The following is a 15,415-nucleotide window of genomic DNA, read 5'->3' on the forward strand; positions in this document are numbered from 1 at the left end:
ATGTTTGTCATCTAAAAATTCATTTACTGAGTAGAAGCATCTCTCTGTTAACCACATTTTTATGATATGTAATAAATTAATATAATGAGTGTAAGCGCTACCCTCATCCTCTCCATCCTCATCGTCACTCATCCATTTGAAGTCGGTGCCAACCAAGTCAAGTAGGCAGTAGATAGTTATAAAGTAAGTTACTACTTGTGATACTAAATGGGGGAGGCAGACTCGATTTTTTGTTATTTGCATACAATTTATTGTCTGTCTGCATGCAAACGCTACGTCTAAAATGAGGCAAAAAACAGATTGATGACAAAATCAGCCCCCTAGCTCAGCGAGATACATGACAAATAATTTATAGTAGGTACCTATATTATGATAATTAGCAGTGGTAATCCACATCCGATAGCCGTTAAATTAATGTTTGTTTTGCACTATATAGATAAAAAAAATGAACAAAATTTTAACCGACTTCAGACCCACTCCGTTTCGGGTCAGCGTACCGTCAGCGTCACTCTAAAACCAGCCCTATGTAGTTATATAGGTTACTTCATGTCCTTTGTTAATAATCGGATAATAACTTATTTCGAACTATCGCTATCTCTTTCGTAAGATCGATCGTATATATACGATGTAGACTTTTGAAATTCCTATTCAGAGAATGCCTATAATCTCATACTACGATTTCACAAATCACAACCATATCATCGAACTTTTTGGGTGTTAGACACACTTTGTTTCCTATCCCAATTCCTCACGGATCGGAACTCAAACATTCGCCTTAATTGAAAACGGAGTCATTATAATCTGAGCCTGTTAACTCATGTTTTAGCAATGATCTGTTCACCAATAATATGCTTTAAAGTTCTTATTATAATATTGTCAATGTCGAAAAATTATGATCCGAAACATTGCCTATAATTTAAAGCATTATCTTTCGGTAGTTATAAATTATCGAAGTGAATCATTTTTCAATAGTTTAACATCTCGCGAGTTAGTTTAGTTTCTGTGTTTACAATTTTACGGCAACATATGCAAAATAAAAAGTAAAAACCGAAGCGATAAGAAACGTCGGATGTGATAACAGCAACAAATTCAGTTATTTTATTAGAGCAATATCATAATAATAATTTAATAAATCATGGTGTTCATTTACAAGAGGACGTTGTATCCTTTAATTCAATAGTTTTATCCTAATTTTGTTAATATTTTGCGTGATGTTCCTTAAAATCATAATTTTCTTTGTAACTGTGCAACAAATTTGTAGAAATGTATCATGCAGTAAGTAAATTATAATTCTATTCTTATCCTTCCTACTAATATTATAAATGCGAAAGTTTGTCATGATGTTGTGTGTTTGTTGCTCTTTCACGCAAAAACTACTGAACCGATTGCAATGAAATTTGGTACGTAGACAGCTGGAGAACTGGAATAACTTATAGTAGTAACTAGGTAACTTTTTATCCCGATATTTACGGATTTACGCGGGTGAAACCGCGGGGCGCAGCTAGTATTATAATATGCCTACGTATAAGCAACTAACTCAATATAATGAGTGTAGTGAATGGCTTACTGGATTTTCGTCAACGTCAACTACAGAGTTTCTTGCCGGCTCTTCTCTGTAAAAACTTAGCTTTCGAAAAAAAACCAATTATAAAACTTTGTTTATGGCGATTGTTTGCAATTGACGATGATTGAAAGTGCTTTTTCTTTCCATAAGTCTAATTGAATAAATAAAGGTTTGAGTTTGATGATGATTTGGTTGGTGATCAACCGAGCGGAGGGCCTGGAATCGGGCATGTGCTGGGCGGGACACGCGGTAGAGAATGTGTTCCCGCAGTCCCGTCTAAAGCAGCGAGTCGGAACACGGTTGGGTTTTAGTCGGTTGCATACGTATGGTATGGACATAACCCACGGTTTCTTCGGCATAGACATAAGTTAGATGGGTGATGAAGTTTTATTTGCAGTTGCTCTTTAGCGTATCTGGACGGAACCCTTAGTTCCCTTAGCACGTTATATAGTACGTCCGTATATGTTCGACTTGCAATTGGCCAATTTTTTTACAATTATATAGCTAATGAGAAATTTTGAAAGAATAGAAAAAAATTTGATCACGAGGCAGGATTTTTTTTCATTTCAGAAAATTTTTTTTCTATTCTTTCAAAATTTCTCATTTATAAAGCATTTCAATGCTATAAAACTAAAAATTAAATTATATAGCTATCTGTGTCATACCTTGCAGGGGAATGTAGTGACTGTCAGCTCATCACTTCGTGTCAACCAGTCTTACTTCTAATTCAATACAAAAGAAACGATGAAACAAAGAATAGTTTGATGCGGGCTGTGTGTGGCTACGATGAAGATGAACAACAGTACAAGGTGAAAACAATGCGTTACAGACATTATTTTTTTTTTTAATAAAAAAACATTTAATTTTTCTAAAGTGGTTGGAAAATACGAATTGTAAAATTGTACATGATGTTTTAGTATAATTCATTTTTCATATAATTTATTTAAAACAATTCATTGTGGTTGGTGAACTATGTCCATCTGGAACTATCCATAGATAATTTGTTTACAGGTCTGCTGTTCTGATTTTAGTACAAAGAACATTCAAAACAAGTCTACAATGGGAGCTCAGGATACAGAACCTGCACTGAATAAAATCAATGATAAAACATCGCTGCTACCAGAAACGTGCGGAGAGATGGACGATTATCGAATAGTTGGAGGCAACATCGCAGGGCTTTATGAATTCCCTTGGATGACTCTGATTGCCTATAAAAAAAGTAATCGTTTGATTTTATTTTAGAGTAATCGCTTTTTGGTGATCCCTTTATGGACATGTTCTGAATTGGTTTGGTTTCGTCGTTTCAGAAATTTATAGTTATTTGTTTATGATATTATGACGACTACGGTTTGGATTATTATTACATATAATTTTAAATAGCTTTTGCCCGCAGCTTCGTACGCGTTAAATTCGGACTAGTTTAATAAATATGGTTATACATAATGTGAACCTTCCTCTTGAATCACTCTATCTTTTAAAAAAACCATCAAAATCCGTTGCGTAGCTTTAAAGATTTAAGCATACATGGGGATATAGGACAGAGAGAAAGCTACTTTGTTTTATACTATGTAGTGATCATCAAACAATCACATAATATTCTCAAAGTAAGTAGTAAGTTGATAATATGATGTTCAATGATGATAGTAATATGTCTCATAAAAGTTCTAAAACTCTGTAAACGCCCTCGGTGTGTTTGATATGTGTCTTAAGGAATGAATTCCAAAGGACCGGTTATTATTATAGTATTATGGAAAGGAGTAACATAATAACATTCATATAATAATATTTAGCTACCGGGATCGACTTCCAATGCAGTGGCAGTATTATCAACTCCAGGTACATTCTGACTGCGGCTCACTGTATACAAGACACAATTATTGGTGTGCGCGTCGGTGAATATGATACTGGTAACACTGAAGATTGTTATCAGAATATGTGCCAGACTCACATACAGGTAAAGCATTCCTAAGAGATTATAGTATAAAATATTGTCTGTCTGTCTGAAGGAGGATTCTTCACGTTATTTACTTATATTATAAATGCAAAAGCGTTTGAGCGAAGAAGAGGGGCCACTGCAAAGGCAGTTAAACAGATGCATTATTTTTTTATTTCGCTTCCCGCGCAACACTATTCCAACTCCAGTCGTTAATCAACGAGCTATGTTTTATACATGCAATAACTCCGACTGAATTAACTGTAACCAAAAAATAAATAAGTAAAAATTTGGGATATTCGGGAATAACACTGGACGAAAAATTATCATTCAAACCTCACATAGAAACATTGTCAACGCTCATATATGTAATGAAAAATAGTTTTTTCGAGATTTACTCCTCTTCCAATTGCTCGCATCCTTATTCTTACACTTTGCCAATCTCTCATCAATCTTATACTGAAATATTCTGTTTCTAGGATATTCTCATTGACAAAACCATTGTGCACGAGAACTGGGATATAAAAAAGCGAACGAACGACATTGCTTTGATAAGAGTAGCCAAAGAAATCGACCTAACACCTCGTAAGTGTTTTCTTCAACTTTTTATTAATTTTAATTGCGACTAAATCGTTTTGTACATCTGTCATGACGGCTGCGCAACTTTTTACCCGTTCCTAAGAAGGTTGTGCTCTCCCAATCTTTAATGCTTTATGACCTCGATAACGGCGATGCAAGCTTTTCAGATATTAATGAAAACATCTTAATAAGCTGAAACACCTTAAAATTTTCACTTTTATAATAAGTTTAGAAAAATAAAAGTGTATATATAAAAGTATATTATATAATAGATATTCTAAATGCGATTATACCTATCTAACTCATAACTCTGCCCCCTATCAACTTTTTAGTTATGTTTAATATATTTACTAGCTGTGACCTGCGGTTGAAACCGCGTAAGCGTGCTGCGTAACCGTATCCCGTAGGAATATCGGTATAAAAAGTGCCTATGTGTTATTTCAGTTGTCCAGCTATCTACGAAGCAAAATAGTATTATTATTCACCAATAGATGTCAGGAAAAAAAACACGAATAAAACACGAATATGACATTTTCTAAAAAAAATTTCTAGCTAGATCGATTTATCGCCCCCGAAACCCTCTGTATACTAAATTTCATGAAAATCGTTGGAGCCGATTCCGAGATTCCAATTATATATATATATATATATATATATATATACATATATATATATATACAAGAATTGCTCGTTTAAAGGTATAAGATTGTTGATATTTTATTACTCACCATGTTATAAACGTATGAAGATATTAGTTATTTATATACACATAAATAATTCCGAGCACTGATATGTTTGTATTATTTTGCACATACTATCGCTTTATATTCTCCTACTTTTCCTGTATCCCAAGGTTGCCGGTTGCAGTTTGCAGGTTGCTTTTGTATTTTGTATATATTTATGTTCGTCCATTGTGTTTCTATGTACACATCTTTATTGCATTATTAGAAAATAACTTTTAAGGGCAAGACTTTTTTTATCGAATTAGAGCATTAGTCTCCTACCACGCTGCAGCTTTTGATTTGTCAATATGATGTATGACAATTATAGTAAAATATTTCGAAAAATATTTGATTATTCAAGATTTTTTGGAAAAAGTAAGGGCGGTGGAAAAGAATGTGCTAATCTCACTATAAACAAATGCAATAACAAACAAGAAAAAGTAAAAACATAAGTGTCAGTTGTTGATTATGTTTTCTCTCCCTCAGCTAATGTTCAACCGATCTGTCTACCAACATATCCAAACCTACAAAACAAAAATTTGATTGGACAGCGAGCTATCGTTAGTGGATGGGGAAATATAGAAACATCGGAAGCTTCTAGTGTCTTATTGAAAGTTAATGTGCCTATCGTACGGTGTAAGACCAAATCAAGGTTTGTTTTTTGCTTTAATATACCTTAAACATTGAAAACCACATACTTAAATCACATAATTTCGATAACAGAACTCAAATCTGCGCTGGTGAACGCTACAGAGATTCCTGCAGTGGAGATTCAGGGGGGCCACTAATACTAGAAGAAATCTATGGTGATACAATGCGCTATGTTCAATTTGGTATAGTATCCTATGGTTCCCAGATATGCAGAACCCATACACCAGGAACATACACTGATGTTAGAAAATACGTTGACTGGATTTTCGAAAAAATAGAACCATGATAAATTAGGGAACGTAAATCTTATACCTTTAAACGAGCAATTCTTGTATATATATATATATATATATATATATATAATTGGAATCTCGGAATCGGCTCCAACGATTTTCATGAAATTTAGTATATAGGGGGTTTCGGGGGCGATAAATCGATCTAGCTAGGAATTTTTTTAAGAAAATGTCATATTCGTGTTTTATTCGTGTTTTTTTTCCTGACATCTATTGGTGAATAATAATACTATTTTGCTTCGTAGATAGCTGGACAACTGAAATAACACATAGGCACTTTTTATACCGATATTCCTACGGGATACGGCCTTACGCGGTTTCAACCGCGGGTCACAGCTAGTGTTTCTTAACTGAGGAAAAGTTTAGTTTTTAGCATCATTTTTTTATTACACAAATATCATAAATGTGATGTTTGTTTGTTTGGATGTTTGTTCGTCAGTCACGCTGAAACTACTGAACGGATTTTGATGAAATTTGGTATACAGGCAGGGTATGTGCTGCTTTTTATGCTCCCTTGGGATAAGACAGGAATCTTGATATCCGGGCGGTGCCGGGACGAGCGTTTAGTATAGTTATAAAATGTCAATTTTATTTTATGATATCGGAGAGCAAGTGTGAATTGTAAGGAGAGAATCTGTTGGCGTCCCCTCAAATTTGGTGGTTCAAGTAAAAGGACTTGCTTAAACAAGCATTTGTCGCCACGTACAACTCTCACTAATAGTTTTAATATTATTTTGACTCTGATCCGAAGTCACAATTATTTTACATTAGTGTTAGTGACTACTTTTGCGACACGACATTTTAAAATTGTACATGCTCGAACTGCGAGCATTAAAAACATAAATAAACAACTAAGGACTTTTAATTGTTTCCGATTATCTAATTAGTTTTAATTAATGATCGAAATGCTCAAAAATTTATTTTATTTACTTGGTAGTGTTCTATTGAATGAATAATAAACTATGAAATTAAAGTAATCCTACTAATATTATAAATGCGAAAGTTTGTAAGATGACAGAACCGATTGCAATGAAATTTGGTACGTAGACAGCTGGAGAACTGGAATAACTTATAGTAGTAACTAGCTAACTTTTTATCCCGATGTTCTTACGGGATACGGACTTGCGCGGGTGAAACCGCGGGGCGCAGCTAGTATTGTATAAACTATTGAATTAGAGTGATACTTCCATAGAAACCATTCGTGATCCATACAGTTTTTAAACTCCATTTATTTTTATATTCAACGCACTGACATAGATTTATACTGTATTTTTAGAAATATCTGTAGTTCAAATAAATTTTACACACATCGCAAGTAGTAGAATTTATAACCTACCTACCTTCGACGTACTTGGCTAGTTAGTTGACTTGAACCGTATTTGAAATTTTGCAGTCAGTTTAATTTATGAATGATCTCGTCCGTAAACTCCTATGGGTGCATCAGAAATAATGGCAACAGGCTATATTATAATTATTACATCCATTAAGGTACAAAATTTGAAGAGTTCCACTATCTTGCGTCTGACTCCATTATCAACAACATAATAATACCAGATATCATAAGTATGCGAAAATTTAGCTCAATCAGAAACTGGGTAATCGGAGCTCTTAAAATCGCCTTAATGAATATGTATCACTGTATCTATTAACCCACCACCTACCAGAATTCATTCAGAGGTGCATTTTAGGTAAATTTGTTGAACAAGGATTTTGTTGACGGAGTTATGCGGGCAATCAGGGTGAAGTGATAAAATAAAGATTTATTTTTTATATTATAATACATTTATTATAACTAGCTTATACATCTATATTATTTTTAACGGAAGACAAATTGAGCTAACCAGATTATTTTAAGTTATACCACAGATAACATAATACTATACTAGTTATCTATCGCCTAAAACTTAAATTAGCTTATACTTCATTCGATAAATAAATAAAAAATATATAATTAAATACAAAATTAAACTAATATTTCTGAATACTTACAAAACGTCTATTAGTAAATAAAACATAATTTATACTTATAATATTTTATGTTGAAAATTACAATCATAAACAATAAAAACACAATATTATTCCTATGAATTCAAATAGGTCATCAATCACTAGATCGACATTTGTGTATGTACAGTACGGGCAAATTCTTATAAATATACATCTTATATTTTAAAAGTGCGATATAATATTAGGTATGCATAACTAGATGTAAATCCATTACCGTCACATACAACATGCATTTTTATGCCATTTTAGTTTATAATCTATCAGTATACTATATCAGTATAACTTTCACTAATTTATTTTTATGCAAACCAACTTATTTCAATATCAACTTTTTTAACGGCAAACTCTGGTAATTACACTATTGAAGCCTAAATTGGTTCCTTCCTATCTTATACTTAAAAAAACATTGGCTTTTCTAGTATATCGCCTCGGAACTGCTTTTACTAGACAAAAAAGCAGGAAATTTCAGTAGGTATATGGAAATAATCCAAGAGAGATTTTTACACAATAAATATTTTGCAACTTTTACACATAAATAAAATAGGCTCCAAGTGCGAGCCTTGAGGAACACCTGAAGTAGCCTATTTTTTACGTTCTTTAGCCTGAGTAAGAAATCAAACCAGTGCCAAACAACTTTCTATGTAGGAGCAAATTATCCACTTTATCAAATGCATATATATCCATCGATTTGACATCTACGAGTATCAACAATAGATATCACACAAATCGTCATCGTAAGTGATGTGATTAATAATGGTAGACATTATTAGGGAGTCATTAATATGAATAGTATTTAATGATCTTTACAGAAACGATATCATGTAAATTGAATGAAATAAATTGACAGACATTTTCGTTTCTGAATTTAAAGGGGAAAAAATTAACATATACGTAATTTAATTAAGTACTTAATTAAATTACGTGGTATTAGGAACGTTTAATATGAACTTAAACAAATGCTATGAGATAATTACATGAGTAATTGGAACCCTTTCTATTCTATTCCTGCATCCTTAATTATTCAATGACTAGATTTCACTTTTCAAAACCTGCCAACCACACGGTTAACTAATCACCAAACACCATCTAACATCTTGATCAGTTTAAGTTTTTCAATTAAATCAAAATCAAACCAATATACACTCCAAGATAGTCCTGATAATACGTTAATGGGTTTTCGATTCTATCGATGTTAAAATACTCGATGAGGAGATTATGCGCACCAAGTGACATCAGAGTCAAAGACGTGTCTCGGAGGATGTAGTGTGGAGTGGGAGTGATGTGGTTGCGGGGACCCATGGAGCAGCTCACACATAAAGCTTATATAGGTGATAGCCAACCGCAGTGTCTCTATACGAGACAATCGTTTCTCATACGCAAACGTCGGTACCTGTCGAAAAATTATTCATTAATAATATCTGTCCAGTACGAATATTAACAAGTCCATGAAATATCTATAACTAGAATAAAAAAATATATTTCAATACGTGGAAAAGCTGATGGCTCTGACATTGATTAAATCAGAATATTAGAAACATACTACAACATAACAGAATAATAAAAAATAATTCATAGTGTGGTAAATTCAGCTACTAGGGTCTGCCAGCGGCAAGTAATTTAATAGACGTTATATAAACCTTCTACTTGAATAACTATATTTATTTAAAAAAAAAACCATCACAATCCGTTTTAAAGATTTAAGTATACTCCCAATGTATGCTATTTATGCATAGGGACAGCAAAAGCGACTTTGTTTTATGTGACTGATGTAGTGATATTAAATCAACTTTGATTACAGAAGTAATATACGATTATTAAAGGATTACTTACCTTTCGCCGCAATTTATCAAAAGCTTCATTCAGGTTAAACATTCTGCGTCGTTCACGAATGTTTGCGGCGCGCCGCTGAGCGACGGAGGCGACTCGCCGCCGCGGCTTCTTGCCGCCGGGAGTAGACCGAGCCCCGCGGCCACATCCCGCTGCCGACCACACTATTAAATACAAAGTTTTTAGAATATTGCGGCACTTTTTAAACTGCTTAGGCTACTCTAATACGCCAGAATGAACGTTTCTAGATCCTTAAGGGAATTACAACGCGATCTTTTAAAACGTTCTGGGCTTTGGCATAAACAACCATTAAATGATGGAACCAAAAACGCTTCAGGACGAATTATGATCTATCCAATCTTCACTATTTCTAGTTTATTTTTATGATTTACACGGCTACAACTCTCTTCCTTACATGCAAATTTGCTGGCCCAATTCAATTTCGGAATAAATCATATCAAAGTTGTTTACAAAGAAATCCACATTAATAACGCTCCCTTGCTTCACGGTGGTGCAGAAAAAATTATTCGCGAAAACCCGTATTCCGAAACTAGATTTTTCGAGAAAAATTGTTACTGAAAGTTGTATCTTTTATTTTTAGATATTGTCGTCTTAAAGTAACTCGGAAAAGAAATGAATGAATGATGGCCTCTAAAATAAGTATAGTTTTTAGTTGATACAATTTGATGGCGAGAGAGGTTAGATGCAAAGCTCACCAAGGTCGGCGGGTGGAAAGGCCAGGATGTCTGGATACGGTACCGATGCAGGTGGAGCGTCCCACAGGGGTCCGTATGGGGACACTTCGCTGCCCTATGAATAAAACAGTTTTGCTGTATTAGAACGGTTGAAAATAAAAAAATACGGATATTAAATAGGATTTATTCACTATATTTATCCTTCTGTAGTCACAGAGAGAGTTGGGACTAGAAGTAGGCAATAAATAAATTTAAAATCCATTAAAAACAAAGTGTTTCTAAGAACGGTTTCTAATAAGTCTTTCCTTTATACATATCCTTCGAAACACAATGTGTTCACTCGAATCGTCTGGTAATGTTTTGAAATTCACACTTGTTTAAACATTATTTAACATTTCTAATAAATTCATTAATCTTAAGAAAGTGGAATGCACTTCATAAAGCGCGACTTTATCAAAATATTTCGATCAATTAACCAAAACAATTTTAATAAAATTCATTTAATTAATTTAAAAAAACAATTTTTCTTGAATTCTAGCTGACCCGGCAAACGCTAGTCTGCTATTCTCTTATAATTTAGTGGCATAAAAAATAGATGTTGGCCGATTCTCGGCCTATCCAATATGCATAAAAAATTTCATGAAAATCTGTTAAGCCGTTTTGGAGGAGTATTGTAACAAACATTGTGACACGAGAATTTCATACATATAGAGATTATTAGGAATTTCCTATCTAAACGTAAAATACGCACTACTAAAGTCTGTCCATATTCCATATTTCTGTATACATATATTCCATATTGTATATGTTAATGACACTGTCCTTTTAATTAGATAATTATGATAAAAATATAGTAAACTATTCTTCATAAAAATTCTCCCGTCTGCTTTCTGTCTGGATATTATATAAAAGAATGATTATCAATTTCACAGTAAAATTTATGATATTCTTCTGTCCTTCTATATTTTCCTCTTTGGAGTTTCTTCAAAAAATTTTAACTGAAATCTTCAACACTAATACATATATTAAGCATACTATATAAAATACCTCATTTTAAAAAAATATCTCCCACTGCATTTGCTTTTCATTTCTGACACTTAAGTATTTGCTGAATGTTTGAAGATGTTTAAAAAATCCTAATAGGAGTCGATATTAATAATGTATATCTCTATTGTTGTAATACTTATAGATATAGTGATTGTGAGTTTTTCTCAGAAAATGGATAGCTATTTTAATCTTATTTCAACTTTTAGGATTAATTATTGACATAGCGAGTTAATCAAACCTCAGGCTCAAATAATACTGTACTAGATGTAGGTTTCTCAAAATCAAAACGTCACACAATCATACAAATTACCGTAATTTAATATGAAATTTCAGCAAATAACAGTGACTCTACATAATAATTGAACAGGAATTTAACATGATGTACAGTTTCAGATTTATTTTATTTAACTAAGATATTATAAACACAATTCAAATGACTCTTAGACGGATAAAATCTGTTTATTCTTCAAATATCCAGTAATTGTAATTTATGTAGCAGTTATCCTCAGTCTCCACTAAAATTTTAACGTGAAATCGTGTTTGTTTTTATTTTTTATTATTTTTTTATGCCATTATCGGTCAATTGAGTCTGATGATAAGCGATCACTGTCGATGAAAAAAACGAGCCCCCGGCTCCCCCATTCACCGTACGAAACACAGTAGCATGCTATAATTTCACGCCGGTGTCCTGTGGGGGTACTGGAGCCCTGTGGTACTTCCCGATGCTAGATGGCCCCATTTGTGCAGAATTGGTGTGCGGAGCAGTGCTCGACTCTCACATAAAAACAATATTTATTTTTTCTTTATTAAGAACAATTTTATGGTATTTTTGTGTCTGGAGTTAGTTAGGAAGCTTGTGAGTGATATAGGATACTTTTTATTTCTATGTATCAAAATATCATTCCCATGGAATTTTCTTTTACCACACGGGCCATGCTGAGATTGGAAAGCTGGTTTTCTTATAAAATACACTCACTGAAGAACTCCAGACGTGCGGCGTCTCGCTACTGTAGGACATCAGCGGGAAATGAATCTTGAAACCTGGCGCTTACACGTTTGGGTAAAAATGTTATGGCCTGTAACTGCCACAACCAACTCCAAGTGTCTTGGTGCACTCAGCAAAAGCAACCGCACAACTGAACTAAATCAAAATATTATATCTCGAACCGTAGCGAATTATTTCTGAACCTTTATTAATTTTAGGTACCATTTAGAATTCGACTTTGCACATGTGTTTTAAAGTATCTTTTGCTCTGCACGATAAAATCTCACCCTTAACTGAGCTGGCACCAGATTTAGCAGATATGATTGGATGAAAATAGGGTGGTTAAAGGGGCCGCTCGCTCATTGGTTACAGCAGGTGCTGTGGGCGTGGCCAATACTGACTTCTAACATGTTTTACTATATTACTGTAGTTTCAGAAATCCACTAACATGAAAAGATCACTAGATATTCTAAAGACAGCAATATTTTTTTTTAAATAATAGGCGTTTTATTTTTGCTAAATAAACTGTTTACAAGATATATGCATCTTTTACAACTTATAAATTAAGTACCTTAAGCTGAAAAATTTCAAACTGCACGTTTTCAATGATCCACTAAGTACAAAATTTTGAAGTTCACGCGAGCGAAGGCGCAAGCGGAAATATACGAGTAGATAGTAATAAATTTATCGTTTACCAAAATTAAATATTACATTGTTATTTTTATCTAAAACTAAATTCACAAAAATTTAGGTCTATATAAAATATTTATACTACGCAATACAGTTGTACCTGAACACCATATGACAATGATTATATTATTCTATGCTCGAATCTATATTTTATTTTGATGTTGCGACGAAATTGGAGATTTCAGAGACATTTTCTACAAGTTTTTAATAACAATTCAAGTTCAATAGTTTTTGTTTTGATTATCATATTAAGCATAACAATAATAATAATGCCTCTATTATTCCAAGCTGGTGGAATGCTTACACGATTTTATAACACTGTGTTTTTCTCATCAAAAATCCATAAATTCTATATATCTTTCTTTACTGTTAAATCCATCTAAGGATTCGCGAGCCCATCCCTCCCTTCCCAATACCGAGCAATATATCTCGTACTTTATGAAAAAAGACGCTTACTTCTTAATAGCCGCACATTCACTATGATTTATACTTATATGTCTAGTACATAATTGCAGAAATAGTAATTATTTTGTGTGTATGTATATCGACAGGCGAAGAGTACGAGAGAAGTAGGAGTACCTACTAAAAAGGTACTTAGTCTACGAATACAGTACATCTGAAGACCATTTATTTCTTTAAAATTGTTTTTTTTCTTTCAAACTCATAGGAATTTCACATATTTTTTTATAAATATAATTGCTTTCTTATTAATATATGTCATAAATAGGCTACTTCCATACACAATATCTAAAGTAGAAACTTATGAATAGTGAAAGATTGGAAATAACGTTGAAATTGCTACTATATAACTTTATAAGTTTATTAATGACTAGCATTTGCCGCGACTTCGCACCCGTTAATTCATAGTAGTTTAATAGATGTTATTATACATATAAACCTTCCTCTTGAATCACTCTATCTATTAAAAAAAAACCCCCATCAAAATCCGTTACGTAGTTTCGAAGATTTAAGCATACAAAGGGACATAGGGACAGAGAAAGCGACTTTTTTTATACTATGTAGTGAAATTGTCTGTTTGTTAAGTAGATATATAACTATAAAAATAAAATATGATCATCATCCTGCACCTGCAAACATAAAATGAAACTAAACGCGTAAATTAATCTGTTATTGATTGCTCAATCGCATTAGTATCTAAGGCGTAACCCACCAGCGACAGATGGAGATTTGTTACGGCTTCCGTTAAAGTTGGGGATATTCGTCACATTTGACACAAAATAAGCGCAAGTGAAGTAAATCCGTATTCAATCTGTATACAAGGGTGTGTCGCATTGTTAATTAGAGCAAAAAATATTATATCATCGTAGGTTATTTGTAATATTTCATTGTATTAGAAGTAAGAAAAACTGCGTTATGGTTGTCGGTGATGATATTAAATAATGCAACTATAAACCTTAAAGAAAAAAATCCATCCCACTGATAAAAAATATTGCTTTGAAAAATGTCAATAATTTTCATAAATATTGTTTAATGTGTAAATAGATGTGTTCGTAGGCTTTGTATTAAGTTAGATAAAATAAAAAAAAAGTTGACAAGAAGAAATTGTAGAAATATTACGGTTCCTGTAACTGCGACTATTCATACATCAAACGAAAGTTCAGCATAAGCTTTTTCATGTCCCTATCATGACCCATTCTTAAAACGTGACCAAAACCATCGTATGCGATAGTCTTCCTTTCCCTAGCCAATGTTGGACTCAACCATAATATGTTGTATTACAGCGTTTCTACAGAAACTAATGCTGACATTTGGTTCTCTAGCGCAGCTTAGATTTCAAGAAGAAGATGAAATAATTGTTTTCGGCCGCAGCTTTTATTCTTTAAAGTATTAGCATATTTAATAGCATAGCATATTTAATAATCGTATATAAAAATAGGCCTTTTGACTGTCACATCAATTCCTGCTACAAAATCCAAACATAATTTTTCTTTTCTAGTTACCTTAAATATATTTTTTCAATACTTAAGTTACTATCAAAATAATGTGAGGGTCTTAAACTGTGTCAAATTATAAGAATTAGCAAAACATGTCATCCGTATTACACGCTTCAATTACAGAAAGGGTCGAATATTAATAACGAGCGTCGAATGGGGTGGAATGACGCTACCGCACGTGTCACCCAGGGGGAGGCCTAAATATGTTTTGATATGATAAATAATACAGAAAGAAAGCGTATTGTTGTCTAATTTGTTTTAGAAAACTTATTGACACGATTGTATCGTTAACAATAAAGATTACTCAACAATTCTGTTCAGGTTTACTTTTCTATAGAAGGAAGATAGCAAGTTCTTGTAGAACAGGTGAGGGGTACTTCTTGAACCATACTTTTTTGATAAGACAACCGAGACTTGTACAATAATCTCGACAAAACTTTAAGTCTGCTTTAAAAGCGCCAAGTTCT

At 33.1% G+C, this 15,415-nt stretch overlaps 2 protein-coding genes across 2 annotated transcripts; one reads left to right on the forward strand and one right to left on the reverse strand.

Moving 5' to 3' along the window:
* Positions 1-1,133: 1,133 nt before the first annotated feature.
* On the forward strand, positions 1,134-5,748 carry LOC119828544 (venom protease-like). The gene is made up of 7 exons (XM_038350728.1): positions 1,134-1,275; positions 2,237-2,373; positions 2,576-2,783; positions 3,355-3,518; positions 3,977-4,082; positions 5,285-5,450; positions 5,522-5,748. The coding sequence occupies exons 1-7, from the start codon at positions 1,212-1,214 to the stop codon at positions 5,733-5,735; spliced, it is 1,059 nt and encodes a 352-aa protein (XP_038206656.1). The 5' UTR covers positions 1,134-1,211; the 3' UTR covers positions 5,736-5,748.
* Positions 5,749-8,714: 2,966 nt separating this feature from the next.
* Positions 8,715-12,336, reverse strand: LOC119828662 (protein Fer3-like). Its single transcript, XM_038350898.1, has 4 exons — positions 12,295-12,336; positions 10,293-10,386; positions 9,580-9,740; positions 8,715-9,139 (listed from the first exon to the last, which is right to left on the reverse strand). The coding sequence occupies exons 1-4, from the start codon at positions 12,334-12,336 to the stop codon at positions 8,963-8,965; spliced, it is 474 nt and encodes a 157-aa protein (XP_038206826.1). The 3' UTR covers positions 8,715-8,962.
* Positions 12,337-15,415: the final 3,079 nt, after the last annotated feature.

This window comes from Zerene cesonia, chromosome 8 (genome assembly GCF_012273895.1).
Source record: "Zerene cesonia ecotype Mississippi chromosome 8, Zerene_cesonia_1.1, whole genome shotgun sequence".
NCBI lineage: Eukaryota > Metazoa > Arthropoda > Insecta > Lepidoptera > Pieridae > Zerene > Zerene cesonia.

What these genes read in the sequence shown, in the direction of transcription:
- LOC119828544 (XM_038350728.1), top strand. Translation starts at nt 1,212, where the DNA reads ATGTTCCTTAAAATCATAATTTTCTTTGTAACTGTGCAACAAATTTGT. An exon ending in TCTGATTGCCTATAAAAAAA is followed by an intron (nt 2,784 to 3,354) that starts GTAATCGTTTGA and finishes AATAATATTTAG; the next exon opens with CTACCGGGATCGACTTCCAA. An exon ending in CGGTGTAAGACCAAATCAAG is followed by an intron (nt 5,451 to 5,521) that starts GTTTGTTTTTTG and finishes TTTCGATAACAG; the next exon opens with AACTCAAATCTGCGCTGGTG.
- LOC119828662 (XM_038350898.1), bottom strand. Translation starts at nt 12,336, where the DNA reads ATGTCCTACAGTAGCGAGACGCCGCACGTCTGGAGTTCTTCA. An exon ending in CGCACGTCTGGAGTTCTTCA is followed by an intron (nt 10,387 to 12,294) that starts GTGAGTGTATTT and finishes TTTTATTCATAG; the next exon opens with GGCAGCGAAGTGTCCCCATA. An exon ending in CTTTCCACCCGCCGACCTTG is followed by an intron (nt 9,741 to 10,292) that starts GTGAGCTTTGCA and finishes TGTATTTAATAG; the next exon opens with TGTGGTCGGCAGCGGGATGT.